Below are 16,439 nucleotides of genomic sequence, written 5' to 3'. Positions count from 1 at the left end.
CACCCAAAACAGGCGTAACTCATGGTGAAATCGCCCCCTGTGTGGATGTTTGTTTCTTTCTGATGTTTCACAATAAATAATATTTATTTCAGAGCCACTGAGGTTCCTTCGTGTGAATCTGATATCAGTGGAAAGTGAAGCCATCGCCATTTCCTGGGATACTAACAATGCATTCAAACAGTCTCATTTCACTGTCACAATCTCCACGGGGAATGATGTGGTGAGACAAATTCAAACGGAGCAAAAAGCAGCAGAATTTAGTGATTTGAAGCCCGGCGTTGAATATCAGATAAAAATATCCATCACAACATGCGGTCAGCAGCAGACAATTACACAGAAGGTCAGGACAGGTATGTTTGCTGAACCTGGTTTTCTTTCCCCTTCTCATAACACATCCCTCCTAAACATGAGCTGTGGAGATGATAGCACCCATGGGAGGCATGGTGGCTGTTTGCAGGGGCTGGTGAGAAATGGAAAGTATTAAGTATCCTTGAGAGCCCCAAAGGAGCGTTCTTGCTCATGGAGACCCCCAATATCATAAGAAACGCTTAGCTTGCTGGGCCTCTTCTTGCCTTGTACCTGTTTACCGTTGAGTAGCACTGGCATCAGATCCCTGTGTAATGCTGTGATCCTGAGTTGAAATCACACAGGGGGCCTGACAGGGTTCCGGACCCCCAACTTTAATCTAGAATAACCCCTGTGAATGGCCGTGGCAGGGCCTCTGACTGCTTTCAAATGCTGCCAGTTAAAATGGTGGTGAGCAGGTGACATGTTGAGGAGAGAGCGGTAAATACTTCACCCTTGTTTCAACTCCTCACTGGTTCTCATCTCATTGGGTGTGAGAGGTTAATGTCCCAAATGAGACAATTGTAAAATTTGTTCTAAGTTGAGCATTTAGGTTTTACTCATAACAAAATTTGTTTTTTTCAAAATTTTGTCTTTTTGCAGTTGCCGCGATAGTGGAAGTGTCAACAAGAATTACAAATGTGCAGTTCACAGCAGATCTGAAAAATAAAAACAGCCAGGAGTACAAAGATTTTGTGAAGAATTTCATTGATGAAGTAAGTCATACAAGTGTCGCAGTGATGGGGGAGCCTGGTTCGGATCTGAGTCTGGATGGTGCTGGAAACAATTCCTGGGGCTGAGAAGGGGGAAAAGTCATGTAAGGTTGTAAGTTTAACAGTGTCACAAGTAGGCTGACACTAACACTGCAATGAAGTTACTGTGAAAATCCCCTCGCTGCCACAGTCTGGTGCCTGTTCGGGTACACTGAAGGTGAATTTAGCATGGTCAATGCACCTACAGTGGGACTGTGGGAAGAGACCGGAGCATCCAGTGGAAACCCAGGCAGACGTGGGTTTTCTTTGCTTAAAGTGATAAAATATCTCCTTCAATGTCTGCAAATGCATCTCAACTCATCTAACCTTCAACGAATTTCCCTGTTAACTTCACACAATGAATCATAACAATTCTTGTCCATAAGGCACCAGCATCCACTGACACCCTGTGCATAGCAGGATCCAATCGAGACAATGAGGAGATTAGTCATTTTTCATTTTTTTTTAATTCATGCTTGGGATATGGCCGTCGCTGGCTGGACCAGCAGTTATTGCACATCCCTAATTGCCCTTTGAGAGCAGTTGAGAGTGAACCACATTTCTGTGGCTCTGGAGGCACATGTGGACCAGACCAGGTAAGGAGAGCAGATTTCCTTCCCTAAAGGACCGTGAACCAGATGGGTTTTCCCGCCAATGGTTTTATGATAATCAGTAGATTCATAATTCCAGATATTGTTTATTGAATTCAAATTCGTCCATCTGCTGTGTCAGGATTCGAACCCGGATCCCCAGAGCATTAGCTGAGATTCTGGATTGATAGTCTAGCGATAACATCACTAGACCATCACCTCCCTTGACTATTTCGTTCCGTGGGAAGTCGAACTAGTGCCAAGTGTTCCCATGAAGACAGCTTCCTTACTCATCTGTACGTACAATTGAGGGATGGATTGGGAAGTCTTGCTATTTTGCAAAGTGTAAAAGAGACTTTGATTCAGACTCATATTCTGTGGCAAAAACAATTATTCCTGAAATAGATTCTTGTTTGCTTCATTTCAGTTGGTGAAAGGCCTGAGTGCGGCTATCCAGACTTTAATCAGGAATGGAAAACTGACCATCACTGTCACGTCTATTGAAGAAGGCAGTGTGGTCGTTAACTTTGAGCTGGCATCATCAACAAACGTGATTGTTTCTGTCTCTGATATCAAACAATCAGTCGCTGGTTCTTTATCCAACAGTTCAGCGTTCGCTGTAGACCTTCAAAACACAACCATTTCAGGTAAGGATTTCCACAGCAAGCATTTCAATCACTGACCTCAGAGACCTTGGGAAAGTTCTGGAAGAATGAGGAAAGCTGGGAGATGAGCCTCTGGGTGATGCCAGAAATGTAAAAGAACAGAAGGGAGAGAGAACTGAATCATAAAGTGGATGAATGATTCCAAACTTGGCTTTTCAAATCCTGAAATGGTTAGGAAGAAGGGAATAATAAGGATTGGCTAGAATCCTTGGTAGATTGTGTAGGGTTCCACAGTATTTGGATTCCTGGCAAGGTGCGTATTATAGTGGGTAATGATCTGATAAAATTTGATATGGGCACTTGAATTCAGAACAAAGATTCCGGATTCAGTCCGGAATGATTTTCAGTGAGTTGGCAATGCTGATATTTCATTGATATAACTGATATTGTGTCAGAAGTTCCATTGCTGATAGTCTCACCCTGCGCCATATGGATAAATGTGAAGTTATCCACATTGGTAACAAAATCAGGAAAACAGATTACTATCGGAATGGTTATAAATTATCAGAGGGGAATGTGGACCAAAACCTGTGTGTCCTCATATCCCAGTCACTGAAGATAAGCATGCAGTGCAGCAGGGGGGTAAAGAAGACAAATGGTATGTTGGCCTTCACAGTGAGAGGATTCGAATACAGGAGCAGGGATATCTTAATGCAATTATACGGGGCCTTGGTGAGACCACACCTGGAATATTGTGTGTAGTTTTGTCCCCTTATCTGATAATGGGTGCTCTTGGTTTGGAGGGAGTGCACCAAAGCTTTATTAGACTGACTCCTGGGATGGTAGGACTGACGGATGAGGAGAGGTTGAGTCGGGCAGGATTATATTCACTGGAGTTTAGAAGAATGAGGGGAGATCACATCGAGTCCTATAAAATTGTAACAGAACTAGACAGGATAGATGCAGGAAGGATGTTCCCGATGGTGGGAGTGTCCAGAACCAGGGGTCAGAGTTCAGGGATATGGGGTAACCCTCTTAGAACTGAGATGAGGATAAATTTTCTCATCCTGTGTGTGGTGCACCTGTGGAATTCACTGTCACAGAAAGCAGTTGAGGCCTGTTATTACCACCACAGAGGCCACAGGGGATCATCAGAAGGTTTACCCATGGTCCTTGCGGATTGCGAGCTGCCATGTTGAGCGAGCGGACGCTCGCCCAATGAGAAGCAGCCGGCCGGGGTTTGGAAGCTTGTAACCAGAGTTGTGAGTTCTGAGGTGAAGACAACCTGACTGTAAGCCGTGGGATCGGCCTTTTCCTTTGTTGGACAATAAGAGGTTTTGGTGACAGGAAACTGGTGTTTGCTGAATTACTACCAGGACAAAACATTGTATGTTTTCGAGAAGGAGTTCGATATTATTCGTGGGATGAAGGGAATTAATGGAGGTGGAGGGAACGCAGGATTGGGCGATTTAGTTGGATGATCGGCAGTGATCATAATGAATGGTGGAGTCGGCTCGAAGGGCCAAATGGCCTCCTCCTGCTCCTTTTATCTCTGTTTCTCTGTAAGATCAAGTGTTTAAGTCACACTCAGACCTTGAGCAGATAATCAGTGCTGACACTCCAGTGCGGTACTGGAGAGCCGCATTGTCAGAGGGACCATGTTTCAGTTGAGATGTTCACATTTGCCTTCTATTGTGGATGATAGGATTCCATGGTACTGGCAAACAAAGGAGATCTTCCTCCAATCAACCTTAACCCAGATTCTAGAAAGACAGTGTGAATTTCTGCATTTCCTACCCAGTCCATCCTTATCCCAACTCTCAACGTGATTCCCAATTCAGTGCCAGTTTGTGTCACATTCCGAGTAGTTTCATGCTTTTGGTTTGTATCTTTTGGAAACTGGGATTAAAGTCCTCACAATTATTTCACTCAGGATTTCTGTCACCAGAAGAGAATGTAGATCTTCATTCTTTCTGACTGGTTTAAAACTGACAGCGTTATCCAGTTCGTATCACATTCTCCATCTCTCCATGCTGTTTGGGGATGTTTCTGATGAATTGTTCCCCACCATTAGGAGATGACATTTCGAATGGAGTAAAGTGAGGAATGAGGAGTCACATGGAACTCCATAATTCTCAATTCTTCAGATACTCCCAGCTGGTTAAATTCAGACTGAAGCAGTGTTCTAACACAGATCTTTCCTTTTCATCACAGACAAAGACAGCTGCCAGCCAGGGCAGAATGACTGTTCAGTTAATGCAACTTGTATCAGACTGAACGCAACGTACACCTGTGCGTGTAATGATGGGTTCAAGGACACAAGCCCCCGTGTACCTGGGAGGATATGTGAAGGTAGGACATTGCCTGAGTTTAACTTGACTGCCAGTTGTTGGGTAAAGTACCTTGCGCGCAGGAAGACAGTCATGATCTAATCTTTGTTTCCAAGGTTGTTGAGTGTCAGAATGGTCTTTGAAAATGTTGTCCAGAGGTTGAAATGCTCATTCTGGGGAGTGGGACGTAAAGAGATTTTGTTTCATCCGTCGGAATGAGAGTAGATGGCCCTGGCTATGGAGATGGGCTGTCTGCAAGGCATGACCTTCTGGACAGGCACTTTGTCAAAAAACAATGAAATAAAGGACATCCTCTCAAACTCCAGCCCTCACCCCACACACATCATTCCAATGCTCCATCCATGCCAACATGGATGTGACCAAATTATCCCCCCAGCCACCCCGTCAACCCAAACACTTCAGGTCTACTCATGTTATCATACAGCCTTGTACTAATGACAGGCTATATTTTTTATTTCACTCTTTGTGTTTATCAAAGTAGTTCAAAGAGCAGGACTTTTGAAAGCATGACAGGGTGGAGGCCGTGACGAGCGGTATTATCATTAGCTATTAACCTAGCAAGTTAGGTAATGTTTTGGGAACCTGGGTTCGAATCCTGCCATGACAGATGGTGGAATTTGAATTCAGTTCAAAATACCTGGAATTAAGGATCTACTGATGTCCATGAAACCATTGTCGATTGTCAGAAAAACCCATCTGGTTCAATAATATCCTTTCCGGAGGGAAATCTGCCATCCTTACCTGGTCTGGCCTACATGTGACTCCTGGACCACAATAAGTGATTGACACTCAAGTAGCCCCCAAGGGGAACTCGAGCAGGGCAATAAATGGTGATTGGCAATGATGGGTCCTCTTTGTAGTTTGGACCTGTTCTCCTAACAGCCATGACAGGTTCTCTTGACACTTCTGGCAAGTTATCCTGACATCCTAATGACATTCCTAAAGTCTCCTGTTGAGTGTTATGACAAGTTATGTCAACACTCTTGACATGAATTTGAATCTTGGTGATATTAATGCATGAATACTTGAGATATTTGTGGTACATTCATCTCACTGCCATTTTAAAGTTCCTTTCCACATTGAAAGGAAACAGATTCTTGAGTTATTTCATCAGCTGGATTTGACCCAGATTCGATTTGAGCCTCAGGTCACTGTCTGTGTGGAGTCTGCACATTCTCCCCACGTGTGTTTGGCTTTCCTCCGTGTGCTCTGGTTTCCTCCCACAGTCCAAAGATGTGCATGATTCATGGATTCTCCTGTTCACACCATCAACCCTACCCCGACCCCGATCTCCACCACATCCTGAACACTTACCCACACCCCGACTTCTACCCCAGCCCCCAGCCCGACCCATACCCTGACCTTCACCCTTTAGTGGCCCAAGAAGTGTGTGTTCGGGGGATTAATGGGGTAAATTTGCTGGACGGAAGCGGTGGCCTTGATCAGATCTTCTGCTGGAGAGTTGATGCAGAGTCGATGGGTCGAATGGCCTCCTTCTGCACTGTACGTACTCTGTTATCCAATGACACCTGTTTTCATGTCCATACCAATGTGGTGAGTGATTTACTTCAGACTGCGAGTTTGATGCAGACACCAGCCACTGTATTGGATGCTGTGCAGCACATTTTACTGAGGCTGAAATTCTAGACGGATATATTTTGCTTCTGCTGCTTTCAACGTTTCTGAACCAATTTCTAAATGAGAGTAGCGATTGCTGCTTTTCTGGTGTTGATCCTGAGTGTTTGCAAGCAGCAAGAGATTCAATGGAGAATTATTCCCCTTGCTTTTCATTCTCTTTCTCATTCTGAGTTGATGAATTTCTTCACATTTTGTGATTCTCTATAAAAAAATGAATCAATGATGATGATGATTCACTGTGACGATTTAATTGAATTACCTGTTGCTGTCTGGAATGATTCTGCTGCCCATTTTGTACCCGTTTGAAGGACAGCTTTCTGAGCAATGTCACCGAGTTCACTGTTTAACATTCCTTATCTTTGATTTATATTGCAGCTTTCCCAGTGATTCCCACCTCAATTTCCACAACCAGTGAAAATCCAACTCACGTCAGTTCCACAACTCCAGGAGAGGAAACATCGAGCAGCACAACTTCCAGCACAACCAATCCAAGCACTACCCCTGTTACCACCGTCACCCCGACCCCCACCCAGAACCATACCGCGAACACCACCTCGATCTTCACCCCGACCCCCACCCCGACCCCCACCCCGACCCCCACCCCGACCTCCACCCCGAGCCCCACCCCGACCCCCACCCCGACCCCCACCCCGACCCCCACCCCGACCCCCACCCCCACCCCCACCCCGACCCCCACCCAGACCCCCACCCCGACCCCCACCCCGACCTCCTCCCCGACCCCCACCCTGACCTCCACCCCGACCCCCACCCCCACCCCCACACCGACCTCCTCCCCGACCCCCACCCCGACCTCCACCCCGACCCCCACCCCGACCTCCTCCCCGACCTCCACCCCGACCTCCACCCCGACCCCCACCCCGACCCCCACCCCGACCCCCACCCCGACCTCCACCCCGACCTCCACCCCGACCCCCACCCCGACCCCCACCCCGACCTCCACCCCGACCTCCACCCCGACCTCCACCCCGACCTCCACCCCGACCTCCTCCCCGACCCCCACCCCGACCTCCACCCCGACCTCCTCCCCGACCCCCACCCCGACCTCCACCCCGACCCCCACCCCGACCCCCACCCCGACCCCCACCCCGACTTCCTCCCCGACCCCCACCCCGACCTCCACCCCGACCTCCTCCCCGACCCCCACCCCGACCCCCACCGTGACCTCCACCCCGACCCCCACCCCGACCCCCACCCCGACCTCCACCCCGACCTCCACCCCGACCTCCACCCCGACCTCCTCCCCGACCCCCACCCCGACCCCCACCCCGACCCCCACCCCGACCTCCACCTTGACCTCCACCCCGACCTCCACCCCGACCTCCTCCCCGACCCCCACCCCGACCCCCACCCCGACCCCCACCCCGACCCCCACCCCCACCCCCACCCCGACCCCCACCCAGACCCCCACCCCGACCCCCACCCCGACCTCCTCCCCGACCCCCACCCTGACCTCCACCCCGACCCCCACCCCCACCCCCACCCCGACCTCCTCCCCGACCCCCACCCCGACCTCCACCCCGACCTCCACCCCGACCTCCACCCCGACCTCCTCCCCGACCCCCACCCCGACCTCCACCGTGACCTCCACCCCGACCTCCACCCCGACCCCCACCCCGACCCCCACCCCGACCCCCACCCCGACCTCCACCCCGACCTCCACTCCGACCTCCACCCCGACCCCAACCCCGACCTCTACCCCGACCTCCACCCCGACCTCCACCGTGACCTCCACTTTGACCTCCACCCCGACCCCCACCCCGACCTCCACCCCGACCTCCACCCCGACCTCCACCTTGACCTCCACCCCGACCTCCACCCCGACCCCCACCCTGACCTCCACTCAGTCCTCCACCTCAATCTCAGCCCCGATGTTCACATCGGAAACCACCTCGACCTCAACCTCAACCACCACCCTGGCCTCCACCTCCACCCCGACCTCCACCCCGACCTCCACCGTGACCTCCACCTTGACCTCCACCCTGACCTCCACCCCGACCTCCACCTTGACCTCCACCCCGACCTCCACTCCGACCTCCACTCCGACCTCCACTCCGACCTCCACCGTGACCTCCACCTTGACCTCCACCCCGACCCCCACCCCGACCCCCACCCCGACCTCCACCCCGACCCCCACCCCGACCTCCACTCCGACCTCCACCCCGACCCCAACCCCGACCTCTACCCCGACCTCCTCCCCGACCTCCACTGTGACCTCCACCTTGACCTCCACCCCGACCTCCACCCCGACCTCCACCTTGACCTCCACCCCGACCTCCACCGTGACCTCCACCTTGACCTCCACCCCGACCTCCACCCCGACCTCCACCTTGACCTCCACCCCGACCTCCACTCCGACCCCCACCCCGACCTCCACTCCGACCTCCACCGCGACCTCCACCCCGACCTCCACTCCGACCTCCACCCCGACCTCCACTCTGACCTCAGCCCCGACCTCCACCCCGACCTCCACTCTGATCTCCACCCCGACCTCCACCCCGACCTCTACCCCGACCTCCACCCCGACCTCCACTCTGACCTCCACCCCGGCCTCCACCCCGTCCCCCACCCCAACCCCCACCTCGACCTCCACCCCGACCTCCACCCCGACCTCCACTCTGACCTCCACCCCGACCTCCACCGTGACCTCCACCCTGACCTCCACCCCGACCTCCACCGTGACCTCCACGCTTATTCCCACCACCACACCAATCTCCACATCATTCACTACAGTCTGTGGTAAGTTGAATATTTTAATCTTTAACCATTCCATTATATAATCGTGCACCCCTCGTCACAGAGGAGACTTTATATGAAAGAGGTTGGGTGGGATTTTCTGGCCCAATGTGCACGAGGCAGGAATTGTTCCTGGTGAGGTTATAACGACGGAGGGCGGGCCCGTACAGTTGAGCGCCGGACTCACTAAAACAGAGTTTAAACAGCATTAAAATAAATTTTAATCCATTAACCTGCCTCTCGCCCATTTACCACGAGAGGCTGACCGCACTGGAAATCCGGCGCTTGTTAAATGGCGCTTAGCACTTTACACCCCACTTTACCACCGCGTCGCACCCAAAACAGGCATAACTCATGGTGAAATCGCCCCCTGTGTGGATGTCTGTTTCTTTCTGATGTTTCACAATAAATAATATTTATTTCAGAGCCACTGAGGTTCCTTCGTGTGAATCTGATATCAGTGGAAAGTGAAGCCATCTCCATTACCTGGGATACTAACAATGCATTCAAACAGTCTCGTTTCACTGTCACAATCTCCACGGGGAATGATGTGGTGAGACAAATTCAAACGGAGCAAAAAGCAGCAGAATTTAGCGATTTGAAGCCCGGCGTTGAATATCAGATAAAAATATCCATCACAACATGCGGTCAGCAGCAGACAATTACACGGAAGGTCAGGACAGGTATGTTTGCTGAACCAGGTTTTCTTTCCCCTTCTCATAACACATCCCTCCTAAACATGAGCTGTGGAGATGATAGCACCCATGGGAGGCATGGTGGCTGTTTGCAGGGGCTGGTGAGAAATGGAAAGTCTTAAGTTTCCTTGAGAGCCCCAAAGGAACGTCCTTGCTCGTGGAGACCCCCAGTATCATAAGAAACACTTAGCTTGCTGGGCCTCTTCTTGCCTTGTACCTGTTTACCGTTGAGTAGCACTGACATCAGATCCCTGTGTAATGCTGTGATCCTGAGTTGAAATCACACAGGGGGCCTGACAGGATTCCGGATACCCAACTTTAATCGAGAATAACCCCTGTGAATGACCGTGGCAGGGCCTCTGACTGCTTTCAAAGGCTGCCAGTTAAAATGGTGGAGAGCAGGTGACATGTTGAGGAGAGAGCGGTAAATACTTCACCCTTGTTTCAACTCCTCACTGGTTCTCATCTCATTGGGTGTGAGAGGTTAATGTCCCAAATGAGACAATTGTAAAATTTGTTCTAAGTTGAGTATTTAGGTTTTACTCATAACAAAATTTGTTTTTTTCCCTTTTTGTAGATGCCGCGATAGTGGAAGTGTCAACAAGAATTACAAATGTGCGGTTCACAGCAGATTTGAAAAATAAAAACAGCCAGGAGTACAAAGATTTTGTGAAGAATTTCACTGATGAAGTAAGTCATACAAGTGTCGCAGTGATGGGGGAGCCTGGTTCGGATCTGAGTCTGGATGGTGCTGGAAACAATTCCTGGGGCTGAGAAGGGGGAAAAGTCATGTAAAGTTGAAAGTTTATTTATCAGTCACAAGTAGGCTGACATTCACACTGCAATGAATTTTCTGTGATAATCCCCCAGTCGCAACACTCCTGTTTGGGTACACTGAGGGAGAGTTTAGCATGGCCAATCCACCTAACCAGCACGTCTTTCGGACTGTGGGAGGAAACCGGAGAACACTGAGAAAACCCATGCAGAGATGGGTTTACTTTGCCTAAAATTATAAAATATCTCCTTCAATCTCTGCAAATGCATCTCAACTCATGTGACCTTCAACGAATTTCCCAGTTAAGTTCACACAATGAATCATGATAATTCTTGTTCCTAAGGCGCCCGCATCAACTGACACCCTGTGCATAGCAGGATCCAATCGAGACAATGAGGAGATTAAACGCCATTCATTTTTCAAAATTCATGTGTGGGATATGGCCGTCACCGGCTGGGGCAGAATTTATTGCACATCCTAATTGCCCTTCACGGGCAGTTGAGAGTAAATCCCAGCGCTGTGGCTCTGGAATCAAATGCATGTCAGGTCATGTGAGAACAGCAGATTTCCTTCACTAAACTACATTAGTGAACCAGATGGGTGTTTCTGACAATGGATTTATGGTTGACAGTAAATTCATTCTTCCATATATTATTTATTGACTTCAAATTCCACCATGTCCCATGGCAGATTTTGAACCGGGATCCCCAGAGCATTAGCTGAGATTCTGGATTGATAGTCTAGCGATAATATCACTAGACCATCGCCTCCCTTGACTTTTGCTTTCTGTGGGAAGTAGGACTAGGGCAAGTGTTCCCCATTGACAATGAAGAAAGCTTTCTTGTACATACAATTGAAGGTTGGATTGGGAAGCCTTGCCTTTTTGAAAAGTGTAAAAGAGACTTTGATTCAGACTCATATTCTGTGGCAAAAACAATTATTTCTGAAATAGATTCTTGTTTGCTTCATTTCAGTTGACGAAAGGCCTGAGTGAGGCTATCCAGGCTTTAATCAGGAATAGAAAACTGACCATCACTGTCACGTCCATAGAAGAAGGCAGTGTGGTCGTTAACTTTGAGCTGGCATCATCAACAAACGTGACTGTCCCTGTCTCTGACATCAAACAATCAGTCGCTGATTCTTTATCCAACAGTTCAGCATTCGCTGTAGACCTTCAAAACACAACCATTTCAGGTAAGGATTTCCACAGCAAGCATTTCAATCACTGACCTCAGAGACCTTGGGAAAGTTCTGGAAGAATGAGGAAAGCTGGGAGATGAGCCTCTGGGTGATGGCAGAAATGTAAAAGAACAGAAGGGAGAGAGAACTGAATCATAAAGTGGATGAATGATTCCAAACTTGGCTTTTCAAATCCTGAAATGGTTAGGAAGAAGGGAATGATGAGGATTGGGTAGAATTCCACAGTTTTGGGATTCCTGGCCAGTTGTGTATTATAGTGAGTAATGATCTGATAAATTTTGATATGGGCACTTGAATTCAGAACAAAGAGAAAGAGCATGTCAGTCCGGAATAATTTTCAGGTTGGTGACAATGCTGAGATTTCATTGATATAACTGATATTGTGTCAGAAGTGGTTCTATTGCTGACAGTCTCACGCTGTGCCTTATGGATAAATGTGAAGTTATCCACATTGGTAACAAAATCACAAAGCAGACTATTACCTGATGGTTACAAATTACGTTAGGGGACTGGGCAACAAAACCTGTGTGTCCTCATATCCCAGTCACTGAAGATAAGCATGCAGTGCAGCAGGGGGGTAAAGAAGACAAATGGTATGTTGGCCTTCACAGTGAGAGGATTCGAATACAGGAGCAGGGATATCTTAATGCAATTATACAGGGCCTTGGTGAGACCACACCTGGAATATTGTGTGTAGTTTTGTCCCCTTATCTGATAATGGGTGTTCTTGGTTTGAGGGGAGTGCACCAAAGCTTTATTAGACTGACTCCTGGGATGGTAGGACTGACGGATGAGGAGAGGTTGAGTCGGGCAGGATTATATTCACTGAAATTTAGAAGAATGTGGGAAGATCACATAGAGTCCTAAAAAATTCTGAAGAACTAGACAGGATAGATGCAGGAAGGATGTTCCCGATGGTGAGGGTATCAGAATCAGGGGTCACAGTTCAAGGATGTGAGGTAAACCTTTTAGAAATGAGATGAGAAGTGTCTTCATCCTGTGAGTGGTGCACCTGTGGAATTCACTGTCACAGAAAGCAGTTGAGGCCTGTTATTACCACCACAGAGGCCACAGGGGATCATCAGAAGATTTACCCATGGTCCTTGCGGATTGCGAGCTGCCATGTTGAGTGAGCGGACGCTCGCCCAATGAGAAGCAGCCGGCCGGGGTTTGGACGCTTGTAACCAGAGTTGTGAGTTCTGAGGTGAAGACAACCTGACTGTAAGCCGTGGGATCGGCCTTTTCCTTTGTTGGGCAATAAAGGGTTTTGGTGACAGGAAACTGGTGTTTGGCTGAATTACTACCAGGACAAAACATTGTATGTTTTCGAGAAGGAGTTCGATATTATTCGTGGGATGAAGGGAATTAATGGAGATGGAGGGAAGGCAGGATTGGGCGATTTAGTTGGATGATCAGCAGTGATCATAATGAAGGGTGGATTCGGCTCGAAGGGCCAAATGGTCTCCTCCTGCTCCTTTTATCCCTGTTTCTCTGTAAGATCAAGTGTTTAAGTCACACTCAGACCTTGAGCAGATAATCAGTGCTGACACTCCAGTGCGGTACTGGAGAGCAGCATTGTCAGAGGGACCATGTTTCAGTTGAGATGTTCACATTTGCCTTCTATTGTGGATGATAGGATTCCATGGTACTGGCAAACAAAGGAGATCTTCCTCCAATCAACCTTAACCCAGATTCTAGAAAGACAGTGTGAATTTCTCCATTTCCTACCCCATCCATCCTTATCCCAACTCTCAATGTGATTCCCAATTCAGTGCCAGTTTGTGTCACATTCCGAGTAGTTTCATGCTTTCGGTTTGTATCTTTTGGAAACTGGGATTAAAGTCCTCACAATTATTTCACTCAGGATTTCTGTCACCAGAAGAGAATGTAGATCTTCATTCTTTCTGACTGGTTTAAATCCGACAGCGTTATCCAGTTCATGTCACATTCTCCATCTCTCCATGCTGTTTGGGGATGTTTCTGATGAATTGTTCCCCACCATTAGGAGATGACATTTCGAATGGGGTAAAGTGAGGAATGAGGAGTCACATGGAACTCCAAAATTCTCAATTCTTCAGATACTCCCAGCTGGTTAAATTCAGACTGAAGCAGTGTTCTAACACAGATCTTTCCTTTTCATCACAGACAAAGACAGCTGCCAGCCAGGGCAGAATGACTGTTCAGTTAATGCAACTTGTATCAGACTGAACGCAACGTACACCTGTGAGTGTAACGCTGGGTTCAAGGACACAAGCCCCAGAGTACCTGGGAGGATATGTGAAGGTAGGACATTGTTTGATTTCAATATTACTTTACATCACTGGTTAAAGTTACATTTACCCTGATAGCTGCGATCTAATTCTTGTTTCAGACATTGACGAGTGTCGGACTGGGAACACATGCTCTGATTTATCCGTCTGCACGAATACTCCAGGGAATTTCTCCTGTAGCTGTTTCCCGGGGATTGTCGATAACAATCCGGCAAATCCAGGGACACAGTGCCAAGGTAAGGATCGGAACTGTTTAAACCAGGAGTGGTGAGATAATAAGGAATGTGAATGTGTTTCAGCGTGAATCTTGGTGATATTAGTATGTGAATGCTTCACATGTTCATCATAGAGTCACAGAGAAATACAGGGACGGTACATTGTCATTTCTTTTCTCACTCAAAGGACCAATGAGCAAATTCTGCAATGATCATGGGTGGGATTTTTCAGCCCTTCCAGTTGGCTGGATATTCTGGTCCCACCATAGGTGATCTCCCCACCCCTCCTCCTCCCACTTTCCTGTGCTGGGTTCCCTGGCATTGGAACATGCAAAACTACGTAAGCAGAAGAACCCAGTGGCAGCCAGTGGACATCTGTCATTGGAAAGCACGCTGAGTTGGGACTGGAAAATCCCACCCAATGATTGGCCAAACTTTTAACTGAATTTGAAAAAAAAAGTGTTGTGGTATTAAGGAAAAATTTCTGAGCCAAAATAAAGCAATGTCATAGCAATAAATTGTTAAGTAAAAAAATGTGATCAATGGAAATGACCAGTGGAACTGATATCTCCATCATGCCTATGGCTCTCGAGGCTTCTTGCTGGGATTGGGGCCTCTTCACACCACCCAAATGCCAATAGACCATTCCATACTGAATTACCTTTTCTTATATGATTATAGATAGTCTATGGTCAATTGTTTGTTGATTGTAAACAGTCCACCCAGCTCCTTTATCACACATATCCTGGATGGAACCGTGGGTCACATTCCTCTCTCTCTATTTCAGAATTGATCTCCCATTTGGGATCAGATAACTCAATACAGATTAAGAATAGAGGAGAACAGTCAGCAGGCTGATATTCTTAATAATGCATTAAGCAGGGTTTTTACCCATCAGAAGAATTCAAGGGTCTTTTTGAATGATGTGTTTATATTTCATTGACCCATCAGAAGTATTCATGATGATAATGTTCAATTTGTAACCTACAGATCCTAACACATGTTTCGTAAACCTGACGAATATCTGTGATTTGTCTCACTGCTTAACGATGGTAGTCAGTGAATGCAGCAGTAAGTATCGTTATCGTCACACATCTTTGACTGTGATGCTGTCCAGATCTGTTCCTATATCCAGTCAAGTTGTCTTTGCAAAGTTTGCTTTAAGTACTTTAATTATATTTGTAAATTAACAAATCATTGTCACAGCAATGCTGGTGAGTTATTGTGAATGTAACTTATTTCCCCTTCATGAACACGAACATTTTATAAACCACAACCTGTCCACGACTTGAACCCTGTTTTCTGGAGAAGTTCCTCCAGCAACTTCTCAGATTGTAAGCTAAGTTTCAGGTGAAGACTTTTCCTTCGGAAGGCAATCCATCACCCATCAATAGTCTTTTTCTCCATCACAGCCTTTTCCATTCTCTGCATCATTGTTTTTCCTGAATTTCCCTCTGTTGTTCCCTACCAAATGTCTGATTTTACTTCCTTCAGCTAGTTTCCTGGTTACTTCTATCGATTTCAAAAATATCATTGAAATGTATCACATAGAAGGAGGACAATTGGATATCCAGCCTTATCCCCTTTTCCAGCTCTGGCTCCAGAACCTTGGAGGTTCATATCCAAGCACCTTTTCAGGTGCTTTCTAAATAGACCCAGTCTATTTAGAGACTAAATAGACTGGGTCTGTACTCGTTGGAGTTTAGGAAGATGAGGGGCAATCTTATAGAGATGTATAAGATAATGAAGGGGATGGATAGGGTAGAGGTAGAGAGATTCTTCCCGCTTAGAAAGAATAGCAGGACTAGAGGGCACAGCCTCAAGATAAGTTGGGGGGGGGGGGTGGAGTGGGGAGCAGTTTAGATCAGAGTTGAGGAGGATCTTCTTCACTCAAAGAGTGGCGAATCTCTGGAATTCTCTGCCCGTTGAAGTGGCGGAGGCTACCTTGCTAAATATATTTAAGTCACGGGTAGATAGGTTTCTGATAGACAGGGGATTAAGGGTTATGGGGAGAAAGCGGGAAAGTGGAACTGATCCACTTCAGATCAGCCATGATCTTATTGAATGGCGGGGCAGGCTCAAAGGGCTAGATGGCCTACTCCTGCTCCTATTTCTTATGTTCTTATGTTTTCAATATAATGAGAGTTCTGCTTCTGCTACATTTTAAGACAATGAATTCCAAATCCTTCTCATCCTCTGGGTGAAAATATTTCTTGTTGAATTCACACTAAACCTCATTCCTGTGTCTG

At 47.7% G+C, this 16,439-nt stretch overlaps 1 protein-coding gene across 1 annotated transcript in view; it reads left to right on the top strand.

Annotated features, from left to right (window-relative positions):
* Positions 1–16,439, top strand: part of LOC145353509 (uromodulin-like 1) — a 176,204-nt gene that overhangs the window by 8,872 nt on the left and 150,893 nt on the right. Inside the window, exons 8-12 of the mRNA XM_080204318.1 lie at positions 93–350; positions 10,308–10,420; positions 11,480–11,699; positions 13,851–13,988; positions 14,077–14,211. Coding sequence (XP_080060444.1) covers positions 93–350; positions 10,308–10,420; positions 11,480–11,699; positions 13,851–13,988; positions 14,077–14,211 — 864 coding nt within the window. The remainder of the gene's footprint in view (positions 1–92; positions 351–10,307; positions 10,421–11,479; positions 11,700–13,850; positions 13,989–14,076; positions 14,212–16,439) is intronic.

Source organism: Carcharhinus amblyrhynchos, chromosome 15 (assembly GCF_965287045.1).
Source record: "Carcharhinus amblyrhynchos chromosome 15, sCarAmb.v2.hapA, whole genome shotgun sequence".
NCBI classification, from domain to species: Eukaryota; Metazoa; Chordata; class Chondrichthyes; order Carcharhiniformes; family Carcharhinidae; genus Carcharhinus; species Carcharhinus amblyrhynchos.
The sequence above is the reverse complement of the archived record's forward strand: the minus strand, read 5'-3'. Positions and strand labels throughout refer to the sequence as shown.